The following is a 27174-nucleotide window of genomic DNA, read 5'->3' on the forward strand; positions in this document are numbered from 1 at the left end:
AAAAAATAGTGTTGCTTTGATAAAGGTACAGTACATCTGTCTTCATTTATTTTGACTTGAATGGGTTTATGTGGATATTTTTTGCTGATTTTTATTGATTTACTGAATTTATAATTTGGATTCTATAAATTATACATTACAAAAACATTTTATGACTTGGAGAAATCACTGTCTGGTTACAGTAATAACTAGTCCTCACACTTCATAAGGTAAAACCTGCTGAAAGAAAAAAACAGCTTAAACCAGCCTGCTGTAATGTTTGGGTGTCACTGGATACAAGAGGAGATGCAGGAGTAGGAACTTTATATTCTTTAATCATAAGCTGGAGTGGTACAAACACTGGAGTAGAGCAAACATAACATTCCAAACATCACGCTTCATTACAATTCAAGGACTGACCCAGACTGACAAAACTAAAGAGTATATATACACTTAGGTTTAAACGAGGGAATGACACACAGGTGGGGATAATGGAGTAATCAGAGCAGTGACTTATGGGAAATGTAGTGAGGGAGAGAACTTCAAAATAAGAGTCCTTGAATAAGGTGCAGACAGACTGTGACATTACCCCCCCTCTTTAAATGGGCGACTCCTGGCGCCCCAAGACAGATGACGGTGAGGAAATGGAGAAGAATGATCCCAGGAGGATGATCGGGGCCTGGGAGGTGGCCTCAGGACAGGGATTGGATCAGGGGGCCTGGGAGGCGACTTCAGGACAGGGACAGGTTCAGGAGGCCTGGGATCCGGCCGCAGGGCAGGGACAGGTTCAGGAGGCCTGGGAGCCGGCCGCAGGGCAGGTACAGGTTCAGGAGGCCTGGGAGCCGGCCGCAGGGCAGGGTCTGGTCTGGAGGCCTGGGAGTCGGCCACAGGGCAGGGTCTGGGTCTGGAGGCATGGGAGTCGGCCACAGGACAGTAGGCCTGCGAGTGGGCGGAGCCATTGAAGGCGGAGCCATGGAAGGCGGAGCCATAGAGGACTCTGGGGTGGAGCCGTAGAAGGTGGAGCCATGGAGGAATCTGGGGTGGAGCTGTAGAAGGCGGAGCCATGGAGGACTCTGGGGGCAGAGCCGTAGAAGGCGGAGCCATGGAGGACTCTGGGGGCGGAGCCCTGGAAGGCGGAGCCGTGGAAGACTCGGGAAGCGGAGCCCTGGAAGGCTCAAGGGGCGGAGCCCTGGAAGGCGGAGCCGTGGAAGACTCAGGAGGCGGAGCCCTGGAAGGCTCAAGGGGCGGAGCCCTGGAAGACTCGGGAAGCAGAGCCCTGGAAGGAGGAGCCGTGGAAGACTCGGGAAGCGGAGCTCTGGAAGGCGGAGCCGTGGAAGACTCGGGAGGCGGAACCCTGGAAGGCTCAAGGGGCAGAGCTTCAGAACTTCAAAATAAGAGTCCTTGAATAAGGTGCAGACAGACTGTGATACCTACGGTGTTTTGCTTGTCTTAGCTGGTTTAATAGTTTAGTTGGTCTCCTATCCTAGCGCTTTCTCTTTGCAGCCTTTAATTTCTTAAAAGGCTGCAATCGAGTCCACGTAACTTTTCAGAATGGCACTTTCTGAAAATGAAAGTGAAATGATGTCTACACAGCAAACTAACAAGGAACTATGCTTCTACTCACAGATGAAATTTGTGATGCTGTTTGTGAATGTCCGTTGGAACTATGGTTTCGGGAAACACCGAACCATTTTGGTAACTTGCGACCATAGTTGGCTAATGATGCTTTGGGAAATGCACCCCTGGTCAAGCTGGTCTTCAGTTGGTCTAGCTGGTCTTATTGCCTTGCCAAGCTGTTATTTAGCTGGTTTAGCTGGTCATGCTAACATGTGTCTAAGACCCCTGTAAAACCAGCTAAACAGCTCAGCCTAACCAGTCTGGCAATCTACTAGACTGGATTAAGATTTTTTTGAACCACTCTATATTAGGTGTCTTTAATTACTATGTAATTAAGCATTTGATACAATGTACTTATTATGTAGAAACGTGTTGTTGCATTGTACTTACATTTAAAGTACCTGCATTTAATGATATCTATAGTTATACTGTTAACCTGACAACTAATCTAAACCGTAACTCTATCCCTAAACCTACCCATACCTAAACCTCAGTAGCAGCAAAAGTGAATCTTGTGAGAATTTTGCAGAAAAAACATATAGTTACACAATATAGTTGACACTAACTGCTTGACTTTTGTGCATTCTGAGATGCTATTCTTGTGATGAGGCTGTCGTAGACCAGGACTGAACCCAGGTCTTCAGTGCTCTAGTGTTAGGTGTCTTACCACTGAGCTAACTCCCCAATAATTGAGCCCAAGAGCAGATGAGCAAAGATTCAGGAAACTAGAGTTTCTTCCAAAAAATATAATTTTTACTAGATAAAAAAAGGCAAAGTACAAGTAAACAAGGAAAGTCAAGCTTTCACTAAACAGAGAAATAAAAATAGACATAAGGGTCAAAAAGGTATAACAAGAAAAAACACTTAGCTAGAGAACTTGTAACTCGAGGCACAGGGTAAGTAGGCGCAAGACTGAACACATTGGTGAGAAACAAACAGACTTATATAGGGCAATACACAGGTGAAGGGAATGAGGGTTAAGGAGCAGAGTTGAATCAAGTTAGGGGCGTTTGTGCCATCTACAGGAGTGGAAAGGAGCATAGCACGGGAGGACCAAGGCTAACGCCCTCTGCTGGTCTGGAGGGGAACAGCACCCCAAAGAGGAGATCCTTACAATTCTACTCACTACAATTGTACAGAGGGGTTATCTGATTTACCATAGCCTTTCTGTCAGCTCGAACCAGTCTGGCCATTATCTGTTGACCTCTCATCGACATGCATTTCCATCTGCAAAACCGCCACTTACTGGATGTTCTTTTGTTTTTGGCACCATTCTGAGTAAACTCTGGAGACTGTTGTGTGTGAAAATCCTAGGAGATTAGCAGTTACAGAACTACTCAAATCAGCCTATCTGGCAGCAACAATCATGCCACAGTTGAAATCACATTTTTGTCCCATTCTGATGTTTGATGTGAACATTAACTGAAGCTCCTGACCCACATCTGAATGATTTTATGCATAGCACTGCTGCGACATAATTAGCTGATTAGATAATCGCATGAATAAGCAAGTGTACAAGTGTTCCTAATAAAGTACTCAGTGACAGTATTTTGATGTTAGTACACAGTAGTTAAAGACACCTAATTTTTGTTTTGTGCCCAACAGGCACATCTGTGGTTAGGTCTTATTGGTCAGCTGTCTATTTATTGCATTTGCATTTAGGTCAATAGCAGGCTGAAAACAAGTATTTATGAGTATTTTGTGTATAAAGTAGGTCTACATGTAGAGGTCTACATATAGCTGCAAAATAAAAGGCAAGTAATCTGCACATCAGATGGATAAAGAAAACGGGTGACTGAGATAAACTAACAGAGTTTTGACACTGTAGGGGTTCTTGCAACACGGACACAGGCGGTCTCTAATCCAATCACACACACACACACATGATCTGTGCCCTTTCATAGGAAACACTCAGACCCAAGATCTAATTAAAACAAAATCTGAACACAAGCATTGCAAAACATGATATGAGAGATATTAGAGCAACAGCTGGCCAACTGATTGGCCAAAATATTTTTTCTTTATCTGCAACAGAGATAAGTATACTGCTGTGTGGCTAACTCAATTGAACATTTCATTTCCAAACAAAAGGTCTTCTTTTGGGGGCAATGTTAAGACACTCTCTGCTATGGCAATGCAACATTGTTACAATCACACTGTCTCATATTACTTTCAAACATATTTAAATCCATCTCTTTGGTACTGATATTGTCTGACAATCTCAATAATACTTTACATTTATTTCAATTAAGGGGTGCTGGAAAAAGAGAACAGTGGAAGCAGCAGCTCATTGGCCAAGGCCAAGATTCTCTACAGGTCCTGCACCAATGAGAGTGAGTTCAAAAATCATCAGAGGAACAGGATTGGCTGGAGAAAATTGTTATATATTTTGAACATTAATGTAGAAACTGTCAGCATTGTTTCAACAAACAACAAAAAAAGTGTTTATTTCTACATGAAAAATTAGACTAGCCGCATTACTAAAGAGAAAGATCCACTGATCAGAGAATCGTAGCAAACACATTGCAGCAAAAGAGCTCAGCAGCAACCGGCCACTCCCATGAAGCATCGTGAATGACCTAATTGAGCCTCCCTACTACTTGTACACGTGATATTAGTATATAACTGAATATTTTGCAGTAAACTTAAAATGTATCATTTTTATACATGGCTACAAATGACTATAAATTAACAGTGTTATTTTGGACCGCCATTTTTAATTTGATTACGTCATTCGCAATGATTCATGGGATGAGTAGATCATTTACTAATAAAACACAGTCTAAATACACAGTTTTGTGCCTTTGTCTAGTTTCCAATTTTTATATATATGTTCTGCTAAAGATTGTAATGCTGTGATTCATTTTGAAGCTGGTTGTTTTGGTTAATGGGTTTGAAGTTTTTTTTATTTTAAATCCCTATGCAGTGTAGAAAAAAAACATCTTAAAACAACATCAAAATGACGTCAGATATTTTGTATTTTGTCTTGTTTTCAGAGAAATCTAACTACTTTTAGTAACGTTTATGCTTATAACAACATGTTTTTTTTAGCATGAACTGCACTAAATTTTGTTAGATTTCTCTGAAATCATGAATTAATATTTTATGTCCTTTTGCTTGTATTTTGTTTTTGTATGTTTCAAGAATGCTTAGATATTTTTATTGGAGAATGATATAAAAAATACTTTTTTGCAGTAAATGGAGAAAAATGAATAGGAAAAATACTTCTGAAATCAAGGTCGCTGATTAAATTAGCTCTCACTGTTGTACTCAGCAGTCATTGCCTGCTAAATTAGAATTTATCATTTCAATATTTTGCATTTTTCTGACAGGCCTCATTGAACAGAGAGGTGGGACGCCTCTTCTTAAAATGCTGCCAGATGTCTTTGAGTGGCCAATAGCAACAGATGATTGGGACACCACCTATGGTATGTGTTGATCTCTCAATGGATTTTTGTATGCGTAACATCAAATAACTCATAAGTATAGATTATATCCCAAAATGTCTCCTCTCCACTCCTCTCCTGTCTCTTCAGGACTTAATTGGAAAGCAGAGGATGTCATTGCCAAACTGAATGAGAAATATGGAAAGCAAGTCCTAGTTAGCTTTTTTATCGGTACAGACGACAGAGACTCCAATGCACACATCATTCATGTAGGTGTGCGCATAAACAGACTTCCTCTATTCTTTTTTGCACAAAAACACACACACTTGCAGATTCACTTAAAATACACACTTTTGTTTAGAACACTTGTGTGATCTCTAAACAGCCATATTTTCTCTCTCCAAGGGGCCTTTTAAGCCAAAGAATTTAAATAAAAAAATCTCTATGAACAAACAGTGCCCTTGTTTATGGGCCTTAAATGACGCTTTCAAGTGCTCTCTTGGTTTTAATTGCAGTAAATGATACAGTTTTATTGGGACGGCTCATCATGCGGATGCATCAGGTTTCCCTTTTAAGAATGAAAGGCTGATTGTCTCTTGGTTTTATTCTCCGTGCCAGTTTGACCAGCCAAGTCTTGGCCTCTCCTCAAGAGACTACTATGTGTGCACTGGGCCCTATGAGGAGGTAAGAACGGCCTGTTAAACAGGCAAAGGTGGATTTTATCAAACTTATTCTCTAGCTTTTCTCTCCCCATTTCTTTCTTCTCCCCAACCTTTCTTATGTAAAGCTGACTGACTGTCTAATAATTTTTCAATTTCAACTTACTTTATTGGCATGATTGTTTTGCATACACTATTGTCAAATCATCACACAAATAAATAAATAAATAAATAAATAAACAGGCAGAAAAGAAAAGAATAAAAGAGATTTAAAAAATAGAAAGGTGGCAATATTTTTTTAATAATTAATTAATAATAATAATAATAGTAATAATATGCAAAATAAAATAGAATGAAATAGAATTTCAGCAAGATAGCCATTTAGATAATGTTGCAATAAATGAACTATTGAGTATAGCGATGCTTGGTTTCTGATGGTGTGTGTATACATTTGCATGATATACATTTATACAAATATACACATATAGCTGTTAAAGATGCATGACTGCAGAAAGAGACAGACAGAAAGAGACACTTGGACCAAGATCTAGTCTTTTGTTTATAAATTGAAGATGATCAGACAAGATAATGTGACTTTTTGCAGGAAAACCGGGAAAGGGGAGAAAGAAGATATTAAATCAACCAAATTAGGCTGACATCTTCTAAATTCCTGGAAAGTCAACATCTTGATGCTGTTGTATATGAATTAGAAACATATGTATGCACACAGGTATTGAATTTAGCACTCATGTGTTTTCATTGTGAATTTTTTCTCAGGCCTGTGTGACATATGAGAACTTCATGACTGACTTGGCGAAGCTTATCCGAACTGACCGGCAGCTGGAAGTTAATGACACTAATATCAGACAAGAGGCTTCCCGGGTGATGATGATGGAAAAGGAAATTGCTAATGTAAGCTTGCAAAATCTTCTAATTTTCCAATTTACAACCACACTGATAAGATTTATAAGCATCTGAGACTTGAGATTCTGATAATGGCTAGATATTTAACACTGGAGCAGGATTTTTCAACACCTTTCATCCTGTCAAAAAGTGTAAATGTGTCATGATTAAAAGAGTAATGAGGTATACATTTTATCCTGATATTTTGACATGTAAGAGGTCCTTGTATTATAAAAGCTTACTGTAAGTATCAGAACTCAAAAAAAGCATTTATTGTTTTCACCCTGCAAAAACTACTCTTTTTTTTTAAATTGGCCACATAGTGACATCAAATAATGACATCGTCAATTTGAAAATGGAATAATTACATATTGTATATAATTACATATTGCACATATGCATACAGTATATGCATATATCCATTTCATATTCATTGTTCGCACATAAATAAACAATGGCAATCTAATGTAGGATGTAGGAGACAAAATAACTGTTGTCAAAAACAGAAAATTTTGTTTTGCTTTGTTTCCAGATATTCCAGAGTTGTTGCTGTGACTGTAACATTCATTCATTCATTCATTCAAACTGCAGCGGAAAATTTGGAATTCCCAGAAATGTTTAATTCTTGCCTCTGTGTTGACTTGTTGTTGGGCTCCGTCCTATGACGTTTGTTATCTGGACGTTCTCTGGGAGAATCCTGGGTGTGTTAAATTGCTTTCTCTTAATCCCTTAAATGGCATAGGGAAATCACCATTCTTGTTTACATGACGTTTCAGAACGGTACTTACTGAAAAAACTTTAAGCGCATGTTAACGTGGTCAGTGTGCCGATTTTGATAAATTTTCTATTGTTTTTTTAGTCTAACAAGTAGTAATTTTATGGCATAGGCTAATTGCTAATTACACTAGGTGTAATTAGGCCATCATGTTGGCAGAGGCTATTTACACTAGCTCAGACCAAACTCAAGACAGCCATGACAGATTTATTTGGGGTCAACTGCTGATCAAATGTAGGCGGGCATATTTGAATATTTTGCGATGGTGCACAGATATTAAACTAGTTAATGGGTTAGACATTTAGTGGATTAAGAGATTGGATAACCAATTGACTATCTGCACTCCAATATTCTGGTGGAAACACAGGATTTTACGACAAACTGCATCCCCACATGTAGCTGTAGTAGCTCTGGGTGTAATGACGGTGTAAGTGTGTGTTGTCATGCTGGAGATCTGGGTTTGAATCCCACCCTTTGACACACTTTTTCCCATGTCTCTACTCTTAATATTTCCTATTATACTACTTATAGTAATAAATTGATTTGGTCACAGTGAAGGTTGGGGAGTTGAGAGAAGGATTTGATCCGAATAAAAATAACCATGGTTTTACTGTATTAATATTGTAGTAACCATGTGTTTTGGTGGAATCTGTATAGTTCTGATGTACTAACCATGGTGTTGCTATAGTAACATGTTGTTAATAGTAGTAACCACGTTTAATGTTGTGGTTACTATGATTTTACTAGACATATACCATGGTTATACTATGGTAACTATAGTTAAACCATGGTTAAGTTTTGTAAGGTAGGGTTAGGTGTTGGTGTAGGATGTCTGTGTGACTCCAAATAAACATAATAAAAATGCTGCAGTGATGCCCCTATACTGTATGTTAGTATTTAAACAGAGGTGTAAGAGTATCTGCCATTATTTGCACTACAGTGCAAATAATGCACTATAAATAAATAGCATCTAACGCTATTTGCACTTAGTGCAAAGAAGATGCTTTTTGTTGCTTTTTATACTTAGTGAAATTAGCATCTGTCGCTATTTGCACTTAGCATAAATAGACACTCCATAATTGTATTGCTTGCTTCACATAAACTAGGACATATATTTATCTATGATTACCTGGACAGAGTTCTTTTTGTTTCAAATGTGTTATAGCTGGGGGCATTTTCTCTGCAAAGATATCAGCCAATCAAAACAATGGGCGTGTATATTGAAGTCTTAAAGGTGAAGTAAATCAAGAATTTCCTTAGGTGAACTACCATGAAATGTATGACAAGACCCCTTAAAAATGGGACAATTTTTAATACACTATTATTGAATATTCATTTTCAAATTTATCTTAAGGTTGATACTGTCTAAAGTCATCACTAATTTTCTCACTAGCTTAATTTTTTAGCTCTTCATTTGCTCATTGAGCATACACATTTATCCATAGTGACTTACAGTCCATTCAGGGGATATATTTTATTGTATGTGTGTTCCCTGGTAATCAAACCCTTAACCTTGACATGTAGTGTCATGCTGTATAACTTGAGATACAGGAACCCCTAAATCGCTTCATTCGTCATACTGTATGTTAGAGATTTGTCAAAGTGTTTGGTGCAATAACACATTTTCCATGTAATCATATCTGTAACAGGTACATAGCGAATATGCACAATTATGTTTACAAACAGATCCTATGCTTATTTAGCTAAACCTAGAAAACACTGGGGTGTTATTTGCAGCTTTATTTCACAATCATTGCCCACGTAAAAGGATGTTTCTTTTTTTCTTTTTTTTTTACCCATATGTTGTGTTCATGCTTCACACTGAAACAATTTGCTAGAGAAGCTGTATCACCAGCACACTTTTGTAAATATCAATGTTTTTCCACTGTTCGTGGTGACGTTTGTACCTTTTATGATAGTGAGCTCATTCCTATCCAGTTTATAGAGTATGCATTACAAGCTAGTTTGTCTTGGAGCTGAATTCAAACCAACACTGCTTCTGACACATTCTAATTGACTGTAATAATCCTTTTTAATGCTCATGCACATTTACAATCATGCAACAGTGCCATATAGATTTGTTTAATAGGGGTGTGTTTGGTTAAAGGTATTGTACACAGATATGTTACAGGTCCAAGATTTGATGTTCGAATGAGGCAAAGGCTTAAAACATTTTAAAAACACTGGAGGATGCCTTTGGGCTGTTGTGTATTTTAATATTGTAGGAGGAAGTGAAATGACACAGAGGAAAACTGGACAAAGAGCTGTTGTATCTTCCTTTCACATCCTATGAAATGCTCGGTCACCCTTTTTAAAATGTATCGTTCTCTTTCCATGCTTTCACTGTTGTCACAGGCAACAGACACACCAGAAGACAGAAACAACCCAGTTCTACTTTATAACAAGATGCCTTTGGAGACCATGAACACCAATTTCACCCTAGATATTAATTCCAGGGTAAGAAAGTGTCACATCCCATCTGAGACTGTGTACAAAGTGTCTCATTCACTAAAAAGTGCATACAAATTTTCTTACTGTGCACAGAACACATACATACTCTGTTACATACACATAAATTTGTTTTTACCGCTGTTCTAATTTTGATGAATCTGGATTATACTAAATAAGGAAGTGCATGCCCACAGTTAGTATTTAGCATAATACATGCCCAAACCATCTCCATTTCCATTGGACACTCTCTGCAAACATATCCATACACTCTCTAAAGGTTGTTTTTATACAGAATCCCTTAGCTATATTGCACATCATATTTGCTACTCCCCGCGACCCTGTACACAGGATAAGCGGTTGACGATGGATGGATGGATGGATGGATATTTGCTACTCTTAAATAAGTATTATTATTAAGTACTTATTGTAGGGTCACTTAGCTATTGGTTTACATTTTTATCTTAAATGTAGGAAAAATATAAGTGCAAACTTATTAATGCATCATTACGTTTGCACACAGGTTTTACGCACAAATACATGGTTGTGAATGCCTTAGTTAAACACACCTGTTCTGTACCTAAACGATCGTCTCTATTATATTTAAATTAATCCATAATGAACTCTATTATATTTAAAATTCTCATAAACAACATAAATGTTTATTTTGTTCAGGTGTTCAACTGGACGCACTTCACTAACAAGATCATGGACACAGTTGGCGTTCCCGTTACAGACAGTGAGAAGGTTATTGTGTATGCCCCTAACTACTTAAAGAGGCTCAACCCTGTCCTTGCCAAGTACACTAAGAGGTAGTTCACACAGACACTTCAGATGTATAATAATTAGTTCTGTTAGGTGATCTGGAGAATCTGCCATTGAAATCATGGTTATAGAACACTACCAGATTAGTCATACAATTTTGTCATATACAATATGCATATCATGCACAGTATGCATATTTTCTGTATGCGTGAAAAATGACCTACTATATCTACCAAAATGTGAAGTATATAGTATAACACAGTGTGTGAGATGTTGTGATCCACAATGGTCAGATGAACCAAAACAATATCATCCTTCATTTTTAAAATCAGTATTTTTGGATTGCCAAAAGTTATGACGTTTTTTTAAATGAAAACTGGGCTCACTGCATACAGCAAACAGTATTTCATGCACAGTATGCAGTAAGCAGCATACTAGCGTTCCAAACAAAATCTATGATTTACAGTGGAGCCATGGTGCAGTGGTAAAATTTGTGCTTGTGACGCATATAATCTGTTTTGAATTTATACAATGTTGAAGTAAGAATAAGTTCTGTGATTGTGCATACAGGGACATTCAGAACTACATGGTGTGGCGCTTCATAATGAATCTGGTTGTCGGTCTGGGTAGGCCATACAGGGAGACCAGGAAAGCCTTCAGAAAGGTGACGACCAAGGAAATCTAATTCCAACTACAAACTGACTTTTGCTTTAGCTAAGTTTTTACACATTTAGGCTATTGCTCTTACTTATCTCAGGCTATCTATGGGACCAGCTCTGAAGCAGCGGTTTGGAGGCAGTGTGCCATCTACGTAAACAACAACATGGAAAATGCTGTGGGGAGATTGTATGTGGAGGAAGCCTTTGCTGGAGATAGCAAAGGAATGGTGAGATCTAATACAAGTTTCTATAGGTAGCATTTTAAACACTGATTATTAATATCTAATGTTCCAGGAAATACCCCATATGTTGTGTGTTTTATAGCATGCTTCAGGTTTTACGAAAAATGTAATGTATTATTAAAAACGTATTTTAAAATGGTTAAATGAATGTATTTGAATGTTATTCCATTTGAATTCTACTTCAATTCAAATTGAAATTGCAATTCTACATATGTTTGCTTTCTCAATTTAAATGATCTGAATTGGAACTGAATTGATGTTCTTAATTCAAATCTGAATTCTGCACAACCCTACTGCAATATGGGTCCTATATATTGTTCTGAGGAGATGTGCGTTTTTCATGGTTTCTGGAGTTTTGTTTGTACAATACTCTATCGGGCATGTGTGGGTTGACTTGGGTCGGGTCCATTTCCTCCTATGCATGTACAAACAGCTGAGAATTGCACCAAGACCACCTGTCATGAAACATGCTCTCTAGCACTACATTAATCACTGGACTCTCCTGGCCCCATACTCATGTACATGGCAACACCTTGCACAGTGTTATATTATAATTTTTCCTAATGTTACAGTATGTGTGAAACTACAGACCAGCATCTCAATTGTTGAATTCCCTCCATTTCCAACCGGTGTTGTTAATTGAATAGTTCTCCCAACATGAAACTTCTACTGTTATTTACTCACCCACATGCTGTTCCAAACCTGTCGATATTTGTGTTCTGTGGAATACAAAAGGAGAATATTTTTTGATTATCAGGAAGATTATTAGTGAATAAGGACTCAAATTTAGTTTGTTCCTCATACAAAGCTGTTATATGGACTACTTTTATGGTTCTTTTCTCTTTTGTCCTTTTTTAGAGCTTAACTGTCGTAGTCACTATGAATTGTTCTTGTATGTAAAAAAGAGCTTTATATAGATATTTCAGATTTCTCCTTTTGTGTTTCATGGATAAAATAACAGCAAATGTTTTTTGCAAGGACATGAGAGTATATAATGCCAGATGTTTTTGTGGGTGAAATATTCCATTAATAATAGATTACAATTGGTAATCAGTATGTGGACTTTGCAACGAGACGGGCGAACGCGCTTGATTTTGTTTACACAAACATCCCAGGCGCGTACCGGGCGGAGCCCCGCCCCCACCTCGGCTACTCAGACCACATCTCTGTTATGTTAATTCCAGCATACAGACCGCTCGTCAGACGCACAAAACCGCTTCAGAAGCAGGTGAAAACCTGGCCAGCAGGAGCCATCTCTGCTCTTCAGGACTGTTTTGAGTGTACTGACTGGCACATGTTCAGGAGGCTGCAACATATGGCGATTCTACCAACTTGGAGGAATACACAGCATCAGTGACCAGCTACATCAGCAAGTGTATTGATGATGTCACTTTCTCCAAGACCATCACCACACGCTCCAACCAGAAGCCGTGGATGACTGCGGAGGTGCGCACGCTGCTGAGGTCCCGAGACTCGCCTTCAGAGCAGGCGATAAGGCAGCCCTAAGAACAGCTAGGGCCAAACTGTCACGGGCAATCAGAGAGGCAAAGCGCGCTACGCCCAGAGAATCCACAGTCACTTCCAGGACAGCGGTGACACGCGGCATGTGGCAGGGCATCCAGGCCATCACCAACTACAGGACAACATCAGTTGCCTGTGACAAAGATACCTCCCTTCCAGATGCGCTGAGCGACTTCTACGCTCGGTTTGAAGTGCAGAACGACGTGATGGCGAGGAAGTCCACCCCTCCTCCCAACGACCAGGTGCTCTGTCTTACCACGGCAGATGTGAGGAAAACTCTATGTAGAGTCAACCCACGGAAGGCTGCTGGACCAGACAACATTCCTGGCAGAGTGCTCAGAGGATGTGCAGACCAGCTGGCAGATGTTCTTACCGACATCTTCAACATCTCTCTGAGCAGCGCCGTTGTTCCAACGTGCTTCAAGGCCACCACCATCATCCCCATGCCAAAGAAGTTTTCAGTGTCCTGCCTCAACGTCATGAAGTGCTTCGAGAGGCTCGTCATGAGACAGATTAAGACCCAGCTGCCCCCCTCACTAGACCCACTGCAGTTTGCGTATCGTTCAAACCGTTCAACGGACGATGCCATCACCACAACCCTCCATCTGGCCCTCACCCACCTAGACAATAAGGACTCATACGTTCGAATGCTGTTCATAGATTTCAGCTCAGCATTCAACACAATCATTCCCCAGCACCTGATTGGAAAGCTGAACCTGCTGGGCCTGGACACCTCCCTCTGCAACTGTATCCTGGACTTCCTGTCTGGGAGACCTCAGTCAGTCCGGATCGGGAACAGCATCTCCACCACCACCACACTGAGCACTGGGGCCCCCCAGGGCTGTGTGCTCAGTCCACTGCTGTTCACTCTGCTGACTCACGACTGTGCAGCAATGCACAGCTCGAATCACATCATCAAGTTCGCCGATGACACGACCGTGGTGGGTCTCATCAGCAAGAACAACGAGTCCGCATACAGAGAGGAGGTGCAGCGGCTGACGAACTGGTGTAGAGCCAACAACCTGTCTCTGAATGTCGACAAAACAAAAGAGATGGTTGTTGACTTTAGGAGAGCACAAGGTGAACACACTCCGCTGAACATCGACGGCTCCTCTGTGGAGATCGTCAAAAGCACCAAATTCCTTGGTGTTCACTTGGCGGAGAACCTCACCTGGTCCCTCAACACCAGCTCTATCACCAAGAAAGCCCAGCAGCGTCTCTACTTTCTTCGAAGGCTGAGGAAAGCACATCTCCCAACCCCATCCTCACTACATTCTATAGAGGGACTATTGAGAGCATCCTGAGCAGCTGCATCACTGCCTGGTTTGGGACTTGCACCGTTTCGGACCATAAAGCCCTGCAGAGGATATTGAGGACAGCTGAGAAGATCATTGGGGTCTCTCTTCCCTCCATCAAAGACATTTACATAAAACACTGTATCCATAAAGCAACCAGCATTGTGGACGACCCCACACACCCCTCACACAAACTCTTTACCCTCCTCCCGTCTGGCAAGAGGTACCGAAGCATTCGGGCCCTCACGGCCAGACTGTGTAACAGCTTCTTCCCCAAGCCATCAGACTCCTCAATACTCAGAGACTGGTTTGACACACACGTGTCCTGAGTTGCACTTTAATTACTGTCACTTTATAACTGTCTGCTACCTCAATAACTGCTATGTGCATAGAACATTATCTCATAGTATGTTATGTTTACATTTTTAGAAACTGTCATCTTTTTGCACTACTGAGTACTGGTCGGCGCTGCACTGTCTATTGTCCCGTTCATTGTCAGTAATTTGTTGTACTGTCCTGTACTTTTTGCACATGTTTGCACGTGCACTTTATATAGGTATATATAGGTAGTTTATATAGGTATTTTATTTCGTTGTGTAGTCTCATGTGGTCCTATGTTGGTCCTTTGTTGTTTTTATGTAGCACCATGGTCCTGGAGGAACGTTGTCTCGTTTTGCTGTGTACTGTACTAACTGTATATGGTTGAAACGACAATAAAAACCACTTGACTTGACTTGACAATTGGTCTTTGAGTCTAGGTAATTATTATAATTTTTTAACAGATATAAACATTCAATAGCCACATGTGTGTAATCATTCCATGTACTGCATGTGCTGCGTACATTGGTAAATGTCAGCTTTCTTGATGACGTTGTTTTTTTTTGGCACATTTTGGCTGAACCATAGATCATTACTCACAGCATCCATGTTGTGACAGTGCATTTGAGGTCACCACGATAACATTACAGATACGAGCATGAAATATCTGCCAATAATTGTCTTATTCCTCATCCACAGCTGTCTATCTGTCCAGCAGTCTATCTAGACGTCACGAGTCTTGATAGCAATGTTCTGTGAGCGATCAGTGGTCTCTCAGAATCTGTCTGCTAGTTTAATAAATGAGAGAACAAGATAACTTATAAGTTCCAGTCAAAACAATCCCATCACGTAGAGTGTGATAATTCCTTACACGGAGCTGATAAATTTTACAGATACATTTTCCATAATTTATTTGTATGTCAAACACAAATAGGATATGCTATTTTGGAAATGATGTACAGTTCAAATACCACAAAAAGTAAAAGACATGTTAATATATTAATTCTTAGTTTAAAAAAATATTAGGCATCTTTTTATAGCTTAAATTAGACTGTGATACTGAATAATGTCTGTTAATCAGTTGATGTATCTTTGTACATCAACTTGTACAAAGACTTTAGATTTGATCAATCAATGTCCCAACTAACCAACACTAACTATTTGTTAGTTAATTGAAACTTTCTGTTAATCAAATGTAAAACAAAGCATAAACACAACCTAATAACAATGATTTTAATCTTTATCAGTCTTTAACTACTGTGTACTTAAATAAAAATAAAATGAATAATGTGATAAAATATACCTATTGTGTACTTACATGTTGTTACATTGTACTTACATTTAATCAACACGTGTGTACACAGTAAGTACATTGTAACAAACTCCTTTTAATGTAAGTACATAGTACATTGTAAAATAATTGCCAGGATTTTACCAGATTTTACCAGATTTAACAGTAATTTCTTACAATAAAATACAGTTTTCACTATTTTACTGTAAAATCAATGCAGGCTAGGTCATTTGCTGTAACAACACAACTAATTTCTGGGAAAAAAATAAATTTTAATATCACACTACATTATGGGAAAATGGTATTTCATTTGAAGTCACCATTATGGTGTTTAGTGTTCCCTTTCGATGGGACCTTATCTTATTTATTTCTATTAAAATTTCTCCCAGTTTGTGCAATTTTTTTCTAAGAATACAATTTATTGTACTGTAATGAATGGAGAAAATAGTAAATTTAGTGGTTGACTTTATGTCGTCCTCTGAAGTATAAACTACATCATATGATGCATTTAAAAGAAAATAAATAGTATCATTTTAAATGAACAATGAAGAAGATAAGTTTGCAAAACTAGACTGTCATATGGTTTGTTTTATCGCTAATTAACTTTTTATCATGAGTTGTCAATTAGGCACGCATACAAATCTCAACGATTTTTTTTTTTTTACAGTGTATTTAAAGTGACCTACTCTAATATAATGTGTGACCAACAACTCCTTAAACGAGTTTGATTGGAATGTGTTTGGAGAAATGTCTCATAGTGTCCATCTTTGTGATTGGCTCAGATGGATGAGATGATCGCTAACATCAGAGAGGTGTTTGTAAGTAACCTGGACGATCTAGCTTGGATGGACGCTGAAACTAAGAAAGCTGCAGAGGAGAAGGTGAGGGTTATTTTAAATTCTATGCCATCCATAAAAGCTGAACGATGCAGTAAAATCACTGCTGATTGAAAGAGCTATAACTTAAAATTATTCCATGTGGAACAAGGACATCATGATGTTAAAGGTCAAAGATCTTTGGGCTGAGACATGGCAAAGAGAAACTTTGAAAGCTCATTTTATCTAAAATTAAAGAGGTATAAAGATTGATTATAATTGACTTACTGCTGAGCCAAAGAGAAATCTTTGACACGTGTAGCTGCAGTTATACATTGTGAGCAAAGTGAAACTTATAATCTCTTTTGACATTTTCTTTACTCTTCCTCAATACAGGCACGCGCAATCCGAGAAAGAATTGGCTTTTCAGAAAACATCATGAATGACACATACCTAGACCAGGAGTACCAAGATGTGAGTGACTACAAGATGTGTGTGGGAGGAGTTAATTTGTCCAAAAATCACTAAATAATTTTCAGTTAAACAAATTATGTGTTTGTTATTTTTCATATTACTAGTTAAGCTACAATGGAGATGAATACTTTGAGAACATTCTGAAGAATTTGGAATTTGGTCAGAAGAAACGGCTGAAGAAATTAAGAGTAAATGTGAACAAACAAGAGTAAGAAATATATCTTCTCTATTTATTTTTAATGTAAGATATATTCACTTATAACTTGGTTTGCATAGACAAGTTTAGGTTTTAGGCTTTGATTCTGTGTAAATATAATGATGCAGCAATGCCGCTTTGTCATTTTCCTGACACTCAGCTCATGACCTGTGCACAAGAATGAATATATAACGTGATCAAAGAAAAAAGAGCCCAAATAAGTACACAATGTAGGAAATGAGCGAAGCATGCAAATATTACGATAATGTCATCCCTGTTGGTTAAATTGTGAAATGTAAGTCAATGGGAGATTTACAAACTTCAGTCTTAAATTTCTTAAAAAGTATGAAGTAAAAAAATCAAATAAAAAAATGCTGAAGTTATCTACAAAATAAAGTTAAGCAGTAAACAAACCCTAACCAAAAGATTTGAGGAACATTAATATATCAAATATATTCAACAAAAATAAATACAAAATATTTATTTATGTATTACAAATTCTATCCAACTGCATTGAGTAATATTTAAATACAATTATGAATTCAGGATAAAGTTTAAGTATTTCATTAAACCTAATGAGGAGTATGAACTTCAGAATTAAATTAATTTAACCTGAAATTGAAATCTGTTTAAATCTTACTATTGCTGGTAATACTTTTGAGCACTGGAAGGCAATTTAGTAACTGCTATAAACCCTTACTAATAAAGATCTTACATTAAATATTAAAATTATATGCATGTTTAATTCAAGGTGGATTACAGGAGCTGCTGTGGTCAATGCATTCTACTCATCTAGTAGAAACCAAATAGGTACTTCTTAATTACACACATATACATAGCAATAATTAGCAATATTGAGCCTGAGCATACTTAAATAGTCTGCTCTCTCCCAGTATTTCCTGCAGGTATTCTTCAGCCTCCATTCTTTGGTAAAGGTCAGCCCTGGTCTCTGAACTACGGAGGCATTGGCATGGTCATTGGACACGAGATCACACATGGTTTTGATGACAATGGTATCAGACAAGTCTCAGAGACAGGAATTCCTAAATTGTCCTCTAGTTATTATTCTTCACCTTCCATGTGCTTGACTTTGTGTCCTTTCTATTCTTGTTCAGGACGTAATTTTGACAAAGACGGTGACCTCAAAGACTGGTGGACTCCATCTTCGACTCAGAAGTTCCATGAGCTTTCGAAATGCATTGTGGACCAGTATAGGAGCTTCTCTTGGGACTTGGCGAATGGACAAAATGTATTCAACCAATGTTTTCATTACTTACTTCCATTGTCAATAACTGTCTAATCCAGACATGGCTATTTTTATATTACATTTATTGCATAATACCCAAGAGAATAGTGCACTGCAATATCCTGGTCACTATGTAGCACATGATGAGTTTTTCAAGATATAATGTCAAATAGTATCCAGTACAACAAAGTTTCCACCTTTAACAATTTAGCAAACATCGTTTAACAGAAAATGCTATAGTTATATCTGTCATACTCAGGCTGTTTTCCATGTTTGGCACATTAGACTCTGGCCTCTGCCAGGGCCTCTTTTCTGAGAGTTTTTGACAACTAATTTGGGCTTTATCGTCCACAAATTGTTTTCCTGGAATTAGAGTAAACAGTGATTTTCTGGAGATGTCGAAAGACATCTAAATTACGGTATTTTTTTCCATCCCTCTCATTTCTTCTTTCTCCACTGTCCTTTGTGTGAACAGCTAAATGGGAATAATACCCTTGGTGAGAACATTGCTGACAATGGGGGTATTCGCCAGTCTTATCAAGTAAGAACAGGGTATCTTACCCTTCACCGCGGCTGTCTTGACATCCCTCTGTACTACCAAATTAATTGGTTTAGTTTAAAGGAATAGTTCACCCAAAAATGAAAAACTTGTTTCAAAACCGTATACTGTTATTTATTTATTTTTTTCTGTTGAACACAAAGGGAGATTTTGATTCAGCCCCACACAAAAACACAATAAAAGTAGTCCATATGATTTATGTTCTATATTCCAAGTCTTCTGAAACCATAGCATAGATTTGTGTGAGAAATGATTCACTTGATTGGTTTCCATCCATTTATTTTAATGTGATTTTTAAAACTGCGCTTAAGAAAACCTGAATGGAATAGCTTGATATGTGATTAAACTCTCAAAATTGCCTTATAGGGATAGTTCACCCGGCAATGGATATTCTCCCATAATTTACTCACCCTCATGCCATCCCAGAAGTGTATGACTTTCTTTCTTCTGCTGAACACAAACAAAAATATTTAGAAGAATACCTTAGCTCTGCAGGTACACACAATGCAAGTGAATGGTGACCAAAATATTGAAGCTCCAAAAAGCATATAAAGGCAGAATAAAAGTAATCCATACAACACCAGTGGTTAAATTTATATATTCTGAAGCAATATGTTAGAGTTGGTGTACTTGAGTTTGAATTTGAGTCCAGCCGAGTCCATGGCATTTGTGATGCAGTGAAAAACAAACAAACAAACAAATAACGTAACATAGGGTGACCATATGTCCTCTTTTCCACAGGCATGTCTTCTTTTCAGACCTGAAAAAAGTGTCTGGCCAGAGTTTCAAAATTGCCTCTAAATGTCCGTGGAATTGGCTTTGTCTTCATATTTATGTGCTCTCTACAGTTATTAGTACTACCATACATTCTGTGTATTTGAAACTGCGCATCAGGTTTCATGGGTATACAGTATGTCCTTACGTATGATTATTCTGGCTGAGAGCAGCAGCGCACACTCTTTTAAAGTACTTTTTTAACTCTCTCACACGCGCGCCCATGCTGTATGTGTGCAGGAAAGATATCGCCACACGTGCTCTACCGCTCTCATCCAGAAATATCAATAATGTAAGTATACTTTAAAAAGTACGTTCCCCAACTTTGTAAATTATAAAATAGAACAAATGTTTTATCAGACTCGCGCTTACTATGCAAAGTCATTTCTAACTGAAAATGTTGACTATATCGAGACAAAATAAAATTTACTACATATCAGGGACTTTAAACTAATATGACGGATGAAATAGACCATGATGGAAATTGTACAACTCAGTCCATCACATATTTGTAGTGCAACCTCTTGTGTGTTTCAATGGTAAGAAAGTCAGAAAATACAACGAAGAACACAAGTAAGGGAAGATGTTTCTATTCACCGATTATCCATATTAAATAAAATGTGAAAAGAACGAAACTTTAGCCCAAGGTGAGTTTGATCTTGACTTTAGGGAAGTAGGCTACTCCTGGACCTGATCTTTTCTGTTTTTATTTTATTTTGCTGTATTTAATTTTATGGGCATTATTAAATGTTTTAATAAACCATTTATTAAAAGTATTAAAGACATTAAATTAATTTAATTAATTACATTAAATGTATTTCACCTCTAATTTTAGATAGAACTAAACTAAATTGAATGGAAAAATTGAAACTGAAGTAGAAATAAAAACTAAATTAAAAATCTAAATAATAATAGCTGGTTGTAATGACTAATGCAGTTTTCACAATCTTTGGTGTATTTTTGAGTAGAGGGGAAAAGCAACAAATAATTGAAATGACAATAGAATGCAATAAGAAGTGTGTTGAAGGACAGTTTTGTCTTCATACACCTAAAGCATATACTTTCATTCTGAAACCACTTTGAAATTTGTTCAGCAGGATACTATTCATTTGTTTTATGCATTTATATTGTCAAATTGTTTTTCTTAGTTGTGAAGGTTAAAATAAGCTTAAAATATTGATGTGTTCATATTCATATTCATATTGCCATCAGGCTGATTGGGGACCGGGCGTGTGTTGTTCCAGCCCGGCCCCGCCCTCCACTGCTCTATACTCCTCCTGGCGTTGCCTCAGGCCGGGGTGCCCCGGCATGATGCACATTCCCTCCCCCGGACACCATCTGCCGGCGGGTCATCCCCATCTTGCTTGACCTGGGAGGAAGCAGGAGGGTAAAAACAACAACAAACAAAATAGGCGAGGGACAAAGGCCAACACGGAGCAACAGAGAGAGAGAGAGAGAGAGAGAGGAAAAAAACAACAACTCACTCACCGGTTCTCTGATGCACCATTGCGTGGTCCTCGATCATTCCTCCACCCTCTCAGGCAGATGCCAGCCGCTCCTTCCCTGGCGGATCGGAGTCAGACCGACCCCCAGCAGACAGAATGCCCCTCCGTGTTCTCTGCGACCTATGGGTACTCTCCCTCTGCCCCTGGCAGCGGCCCTACCACTCCAGGCATTCGGGGAGTCGCTTCCCTCCTCCCCTCGTGGATGGTGGTCCTCTCGACCCCTCCACGTTTCTGGGGGATGGCAGGGCACTCCTCCGCCCCTGGCAGCAGCTCCATCGGAGTCCAGTCCCCTCTCGCCTCATGGACGGCGGCCGTTCCCCGCGTCCGGGTGGTCGGGCTACTCCGTCCCCCGGCGGATGGCAGCGGTGCTCCCCTGGGTGGATGGCAGTGTCGAGGACTCTGCGATGGGTATCCCTCCTCCTTCCCGGTTTTGGCACCAATGTAAGGGGGATAAGGGAAAGGAGGAGGCGAGAACCAGCTTGGCAATATAAATAATAGTTTAATGATAAACTAAACCAAAAGCACACAAACAAACACATAGAGCAGCTGCCTGTAATTCTCTCTCTCCCTCGAACCGTCATCACTGGCCGCCTTTATCCCTCACGCCCCCCATCAGGCTGATTGGGGACCGGCCGTGTGTTGTTCCAGCCCGGCCCCACGCTCCTCCACTCTACACTATCAGTTTCCACTTTCACTTTCTTCTTTTATTTTTGGCAATTCACATTCTTCGTGCATATCGTCACCTACTAGGCAGGTAGGAGCATTTATAGTACAAAATGACTTAAATATGGATCTGTTCCTCACCCACAGCAATCATATCACATCTGAAGATATAGATAAAACCACTGGAGTGATATGGATTAATTTTATGCTGCCTTTATGTGCTTTTTGGAGCTAAAATTGGATGACAAGGTGGGCTCCTTCAAGAAAATGGAAATAACGTAGTGGATGAAAACACGTGAAGACTGAGTCTTTCTAGAAATGCACTTAAAATGCTAAATATTTGAATGGAAACCCAGCTAGTGATTTCTAAGCTGGATCACACAAAACTATCATATTGCTTTAGAAGACTACTTTAATGTGTTTTTTTTGCCTTTTGTGGGCCATTAGATATGTGTTCACTATGAGCTGTTTTTCATTTGTTGATCCTTTTATGTTCCATGGATAAAATAACAGCATAGGGCCTTAGAATGACATTAAGTCAGGTAAATAATGCCAGAATTTTCATTTAGGGGTAAACTATTCCTCTAATACTCTTTTTCCTTCCACAATGTTCCAAAATGTCAATCATCTTGTATTGTACATCTAAGCTTAGCCTGTGCAATCAAAGGAATTATGTTTGAAGAGTAAAAAAAAGAAAGAAGTGATGATAGACTCTCATATGCTGAACAGAAAAGACAGCTCTGTTTTTTCCACTGTGGATGGATTTCTGTCAGACGGTGATGATAGAGGGAATTTACTTAATAGTTTAGTCTCATAGAAAGGGGAGAAAATGGCTCATGGACTGCATAATTTAGTGTGTTTAATGCTAGGCCTCACTGAACCATCAAATAGAGGCGAACAGTATATAAGCAGCAATCATAAATCTGACACTGATTCACTGGTCACATGTGATTTACATTTTCTTCAGAGAGTATTTGGCTGTGAGATGATACTTCATGTTAATTATTATTTAGAAATCAGAGGAAACAAGACAGCATTTCCAGTAACCGCTTCCCATGATTCTTCATTATCGCTGCTGTGCTGTCACTTTTTCAGGCCTACCAGAACTATGTGAAGAAACATGGAAAGGAAGCTCCTCTGCCTGGAATTGACCTCAGTCATGAGCAACTTTTTTTCCTTAACTTTGCACAGGTGAAACTCTTAAATACGTAGGATCAACCTTAATTTAAGGAATAGGAATGTCTCCTTGAAGCTTCTAAAACATCCTTATTTTGCTTTTCAAGGTTTGGTGTGGAACACACAGACCTGAACATGCTGTCAACTCAATCAAAACTGACGTCCACAGTCCAGGGAAGTTCAGGTATGTCAATCTACATTCATTCACAATGACAATCTTTGGTCTTCATGCCTTCAGACTGTTAACCAGCATGTTTGAACTTGATCTCTACTTTGCAATGTCTCTTTGTGCAGAGTCCTTGGATCATTACAGAACTTTCCAGAGTTTGCCAACGCCTTTCAGTGCCAGAAACACAACTACATGGTGCCTGAGAAGATTTGCCGGGTGTGGTGATGACTCTTGGGACAAAAGATGAGGGTTTATTTGAGGACCTGTGGTCCGTAGACCCTCTCACCTCTCTGTTGACTCTTAGACCACTGTGGCAGAAGCCGAGAAATGTTCGACACAGGGTAAGCTAGGGTCGCTATGCTCAACTCCACCAGTGAACTTGAGCCATTTATGGACAGTGGGAACTGTCTCGATTCACTCCTAAAAGCAACAGCCAATTTTTTTTATTTTAGTCAGTGCAATCTTTACTCAATCCATGGCTCTTACTGTTTGTATTCACTATGACAAATCTAAAGTGACAACTATGTAAGTAGAGATACTGTCAACATTTTGTATCACTTTTTGTTAATATCAAGTAAAACTGTGAATTGGCTATATTAGTTGCATTCTGTATAGGCCTTTACATATTTATCACAATACCAGTATTACTCCACTGCTTGTACCACCACTGTTCAACCAGAATAGATTATGTATGATGCTACCCAGATATGCCAAGAATTGTATGTATAATACTATGGGAGTTAACTGATATTTCAGTGAATTACCAGGAAATTATTGAACTCTGTATTAATTTATCTGAAAACAAGCAAACAATCAAATTTTTATTCATCACAGTGTAAATTAAAAATATGTAGATTCATTTGTAATTTCTGTCAATGGATTTTCCATAGAAAATGTCATAATATAATAAATGATTAACTGAGAACATGAACAATCGATAACATTTACAGCAAATCAGACACTGAATTTTTGATCTGAAAATCCCAAACTGTCAAATGACATGTCTTGTGACAGCAGAAGAACAGAAGTTATGAAATTCAAATGTATTTGAGTGTACTTGTGCGATGGTCTACATTTTTGGTTAAGTTTTTTTTTTTTTCCATTGTATATGCTAGCCTTGACATTTGCTTGTATGAATGGGTGTGGAAGTGACAAATAATCTGCAGGCTGTCTGCCGTGATTGACTAAAAGCCTTAAAATGAGTTATTGATGTTGTCATATGAAGTACAGGTTACATTAGTCATACTGAGATCAGTCCATGCACACAATAAATATTTATGCCAAAGATTTTAACACTTACCCTCGCTCTGTAATCTAGAAAATGTTCTATGGTAGTTTCCGAACTGCTGGTCCAAACACACCCTTCATAACCTCATAAGCAATGACACATACTGCCAAAATTAATGCTACTCTTTTCTTTTACTTCATTTATAAAAATGTATATGATTGTATTAGTGATATTGTTAGTGATCAGGTAACTATGTATTTTACATGAGCCAAACAAATTTTTTTTCAAGGGCATTGGGATATTGTAAGCTAAAACATGAACCACAAAAAAATTATTTTTTATGTTTGTCTTGTTTTTCAGCAAAAATATCTAAACATACATATAACAAGATACATTTACTTGAAAATCAAATTGACATAAGAAATAAAATCTTGCATTCAGTGAAATCCAAGAAAATGTTGTGAGATTTATACTTAAAAATGCCAATGAGATACATTTTGTTAGATTTTTCTGCAAACAAGACTTAATATCTTTCCATTTTGATCCTCAATATCTTGTTTTACAGGACTAGTTCACCAAAAAATAAAAATGATCTCATCATTTACTCACCATCATGCCATGACAGATGTATGTCTTTCTTTCTTCTGAAGAACACAAATTTAGATTTTTATAAGAATATCTCAGCTTAGACGGTCCATACTATGCAAGTGAATGGGTGCCAAAATTTTGATGATCCAAAAATCAGAAATTTGTCTTGGTGACAGGAGCTTCCAGTGTACAACAATACAAAAACAATACAAAAAGCACCTAAAGGTAGAATAAAAGTAATCAATATGACTCCAGTGGTTAAATCCATATCTTCAGAAGTGCTATGATAGATGTGGGTTAGAAACAGATAAATATTTAAGTCAATTTTTGCCAGAAATTCTTCTTCCTGCCCTGTAGGGTGTATGAAGAATTTGAAAGTTAAAGTTGGGATTGACTGAGCAGTGAGGATAATTTATAGTAAAAATGAACTTAAAGATGTATCTGTTTCTAATTCACACCTATCATATCACTTCTGAAAAAAAATATTTAAAGACTGGATTCATATTGATTACTTTTATACTGATGTATGTGATTTTTGGGGCTTAAAAATTTTGGCACCCAGTCACTTGCATTGTATGAACCAAACGAGCTGAGATATTCTTCTAAAAATCATAATTTGTGTTCAGCTGATGAAAGAAAATCATACACATCATGGCATAAGGGTGAGTAAATGATGATAGAATTTTCATTTTTGGGTGAACTATCCTTTTAAGGATGATAAGATAAAAATACAGATTTTGCAGGGTGAAACATTATTTTAAGGAACTTATCTGGAAAGCTCCTCTGTGAGTCAACATTAAGCATCAAAATGCTACTGTTTATTATTTTCTGTTTTGTTCATTTCTATCCATTTGTATCCTGAAAGTTGTATTAGTACTTTAAAGTTTGTGAACACTGCTTATCTGATAAAAAAATCTATACTTTCACCAAAATCCATCTCAACCACTCCACAGACAGATATACCTCAGATGCCTGTATTAAGATACATTGTAATAAGCATCATTGAAAGCGAAATTTGTTTTAATAAATTGTTAATGTAAAATCTGTCTCTCTTTGTTGTGCATTTTGTTCTATCAAGGTCTTTGTAACTTAGATGAAAAGCATTGAACGAGGAATACAAACAGGCCACAAAAAACAGTCAGCCTCTCTGTCATTTTCTTTGGCATGCAAACAAGCTCTGGGAGACTGCAGTGAAGCATATCTGTGGCCAAGTGAAAAGAAGCATTGTTATTTTTCCCTATGTAATGCTTTTACAGTGCATTAGGTCAGAGTCAGAGTGGGTATACACACTCCCACGTGGGGCCTTGCAAAGATCAGTCTGTACAGCCCTTTACCGTATGCATGGTCACATATTTTTGCATGGTGTAAGCAGAGAGTATGGGTGCTAGATTGGCCTGCAGTCCTGACCTGTCTCCAATAAAGAATGTGTGGTGCATTAGGAAGCCCACCATATGGCATGAAGACCAATTATGCAGCTAAGACCTAAATAATGGATAATTAGGGGACAATTCCACTTTCTAAACTGAACAAACTTGTGTCTTCAGTGCCCAAATGTGCCCAATGTAATAAGTGTTATTAGAAGAAATGGTGACGTTTCACAGTGGTAAACACTCGACTGTCCCAATGTTTTTGGAGCATGTTGCAATCATCTGATTTGAAATGACTGTACATTATACAGTAGCACAATAGTGCGTTCAGTTGAACAAATGGTGAATATAATTTACATCACTCCTTTTTGTGTTTATTAGCATTTTTAATACTTTCCCAACTTTTCAGGAATTGGGTTGTACCATCGTGTGCTCGCTTGAGGATTAACATACCAAAATGTTAAAACTTGTCTAAATCAATATTTGTTATTTGCTTATTTAGGAGCAAATAAATGCACTCTCTCTTTGCTTGCTGCTGTTTTTGGCCAGTACTTTA

The 27174-nt window shown here is 38.2% G+C and overlaps 1 protein-coding gene across 1 annotated transcript in view; it reads left to right on the top strand.

Annotated features, from left to right (window-relative positions):
- The window catches only part of LOC127662010 (neprilysin-like), a 48399-nt gene extending 22117 nt beyond the window's left edge, over window positions 1-26282 (top strand). The window contains exons 5-23 of the mRNA XM_052153022.1: window positions 3849-3929; window positions 4929-5024; window positions 5133-5251; window positions 5601-5666; window positions 6419-6553; window positions 9675-9776; window positions 10443-10579; window positions 11103-11196; window positions 11290-11418; window positions 16641-16739; window positions 17070-17147; window positions 17252-17355; window positions 18095-18153; window positions 18237-18356; window positions 18459-18592; window positions 19065-19130; window positions 23186-23281; window positions 23374-23450; window positions 23561-26282. Of these exons, the coding sequence (XP_052008982.1) occupies window positions 3849-3929; window positions 4929-5024; window positions 5133-5251; window positions 5601-5666; window positions 6419-6553; window positions 9675-9776; window positions 10443-10579; window positions 11103-11196; window positions 11290-11418; window positions 16641-16739; window positions 17070-17147; window positions 17252-17355; window positions 18095-18153; window positions 18237-18356; window positions 18459-18592; window positions 19065-19130; window positions 23186-23281; window positions 23374-23450; window positions 23561-23660 (1892 nt within the window). The 3' untranslated portion in view covers window positions 23661-26282. The remainder of the gene's footprint in view (window positions 1-3848; window positions 3930-4928; window positions 5025-5132; window positions 5252-5600; window positions 5667-6418; window positions 6554-9674; window positions 9777-10442; window positions 10580-11102; window positions 11197-11289; window positions 11419-16640; window positions 16740-17069; window positions 17148-17251; window positions 17356-18094; window positions 18154-18236; window positions 18357-18458; window positions 18593-19064; window positions 19131-23185; window positions 23282-23373; window positions 23451-23560) is intronic.
- Window positions 26283-27174: the final 892 nt, after the last annotated feature.

This window comes from Xyrauchen texanus, chromosome 21 (assembly GCF_025860055.1).
Source record: "Xyrauchen texanus isolate HMW12.3.18 chromosome 21, RBS_HiC_50CHRs, whole genome shotgun sequence".
In the NCBI taxonomy this organism is placed as follows: domain Eukaryota; kingdom Metazoa; phylum Chordata; class Actinopteri; order Cypriniformes; family Catostomidae; genus Xyrauchen; species Xyrauchen texanus.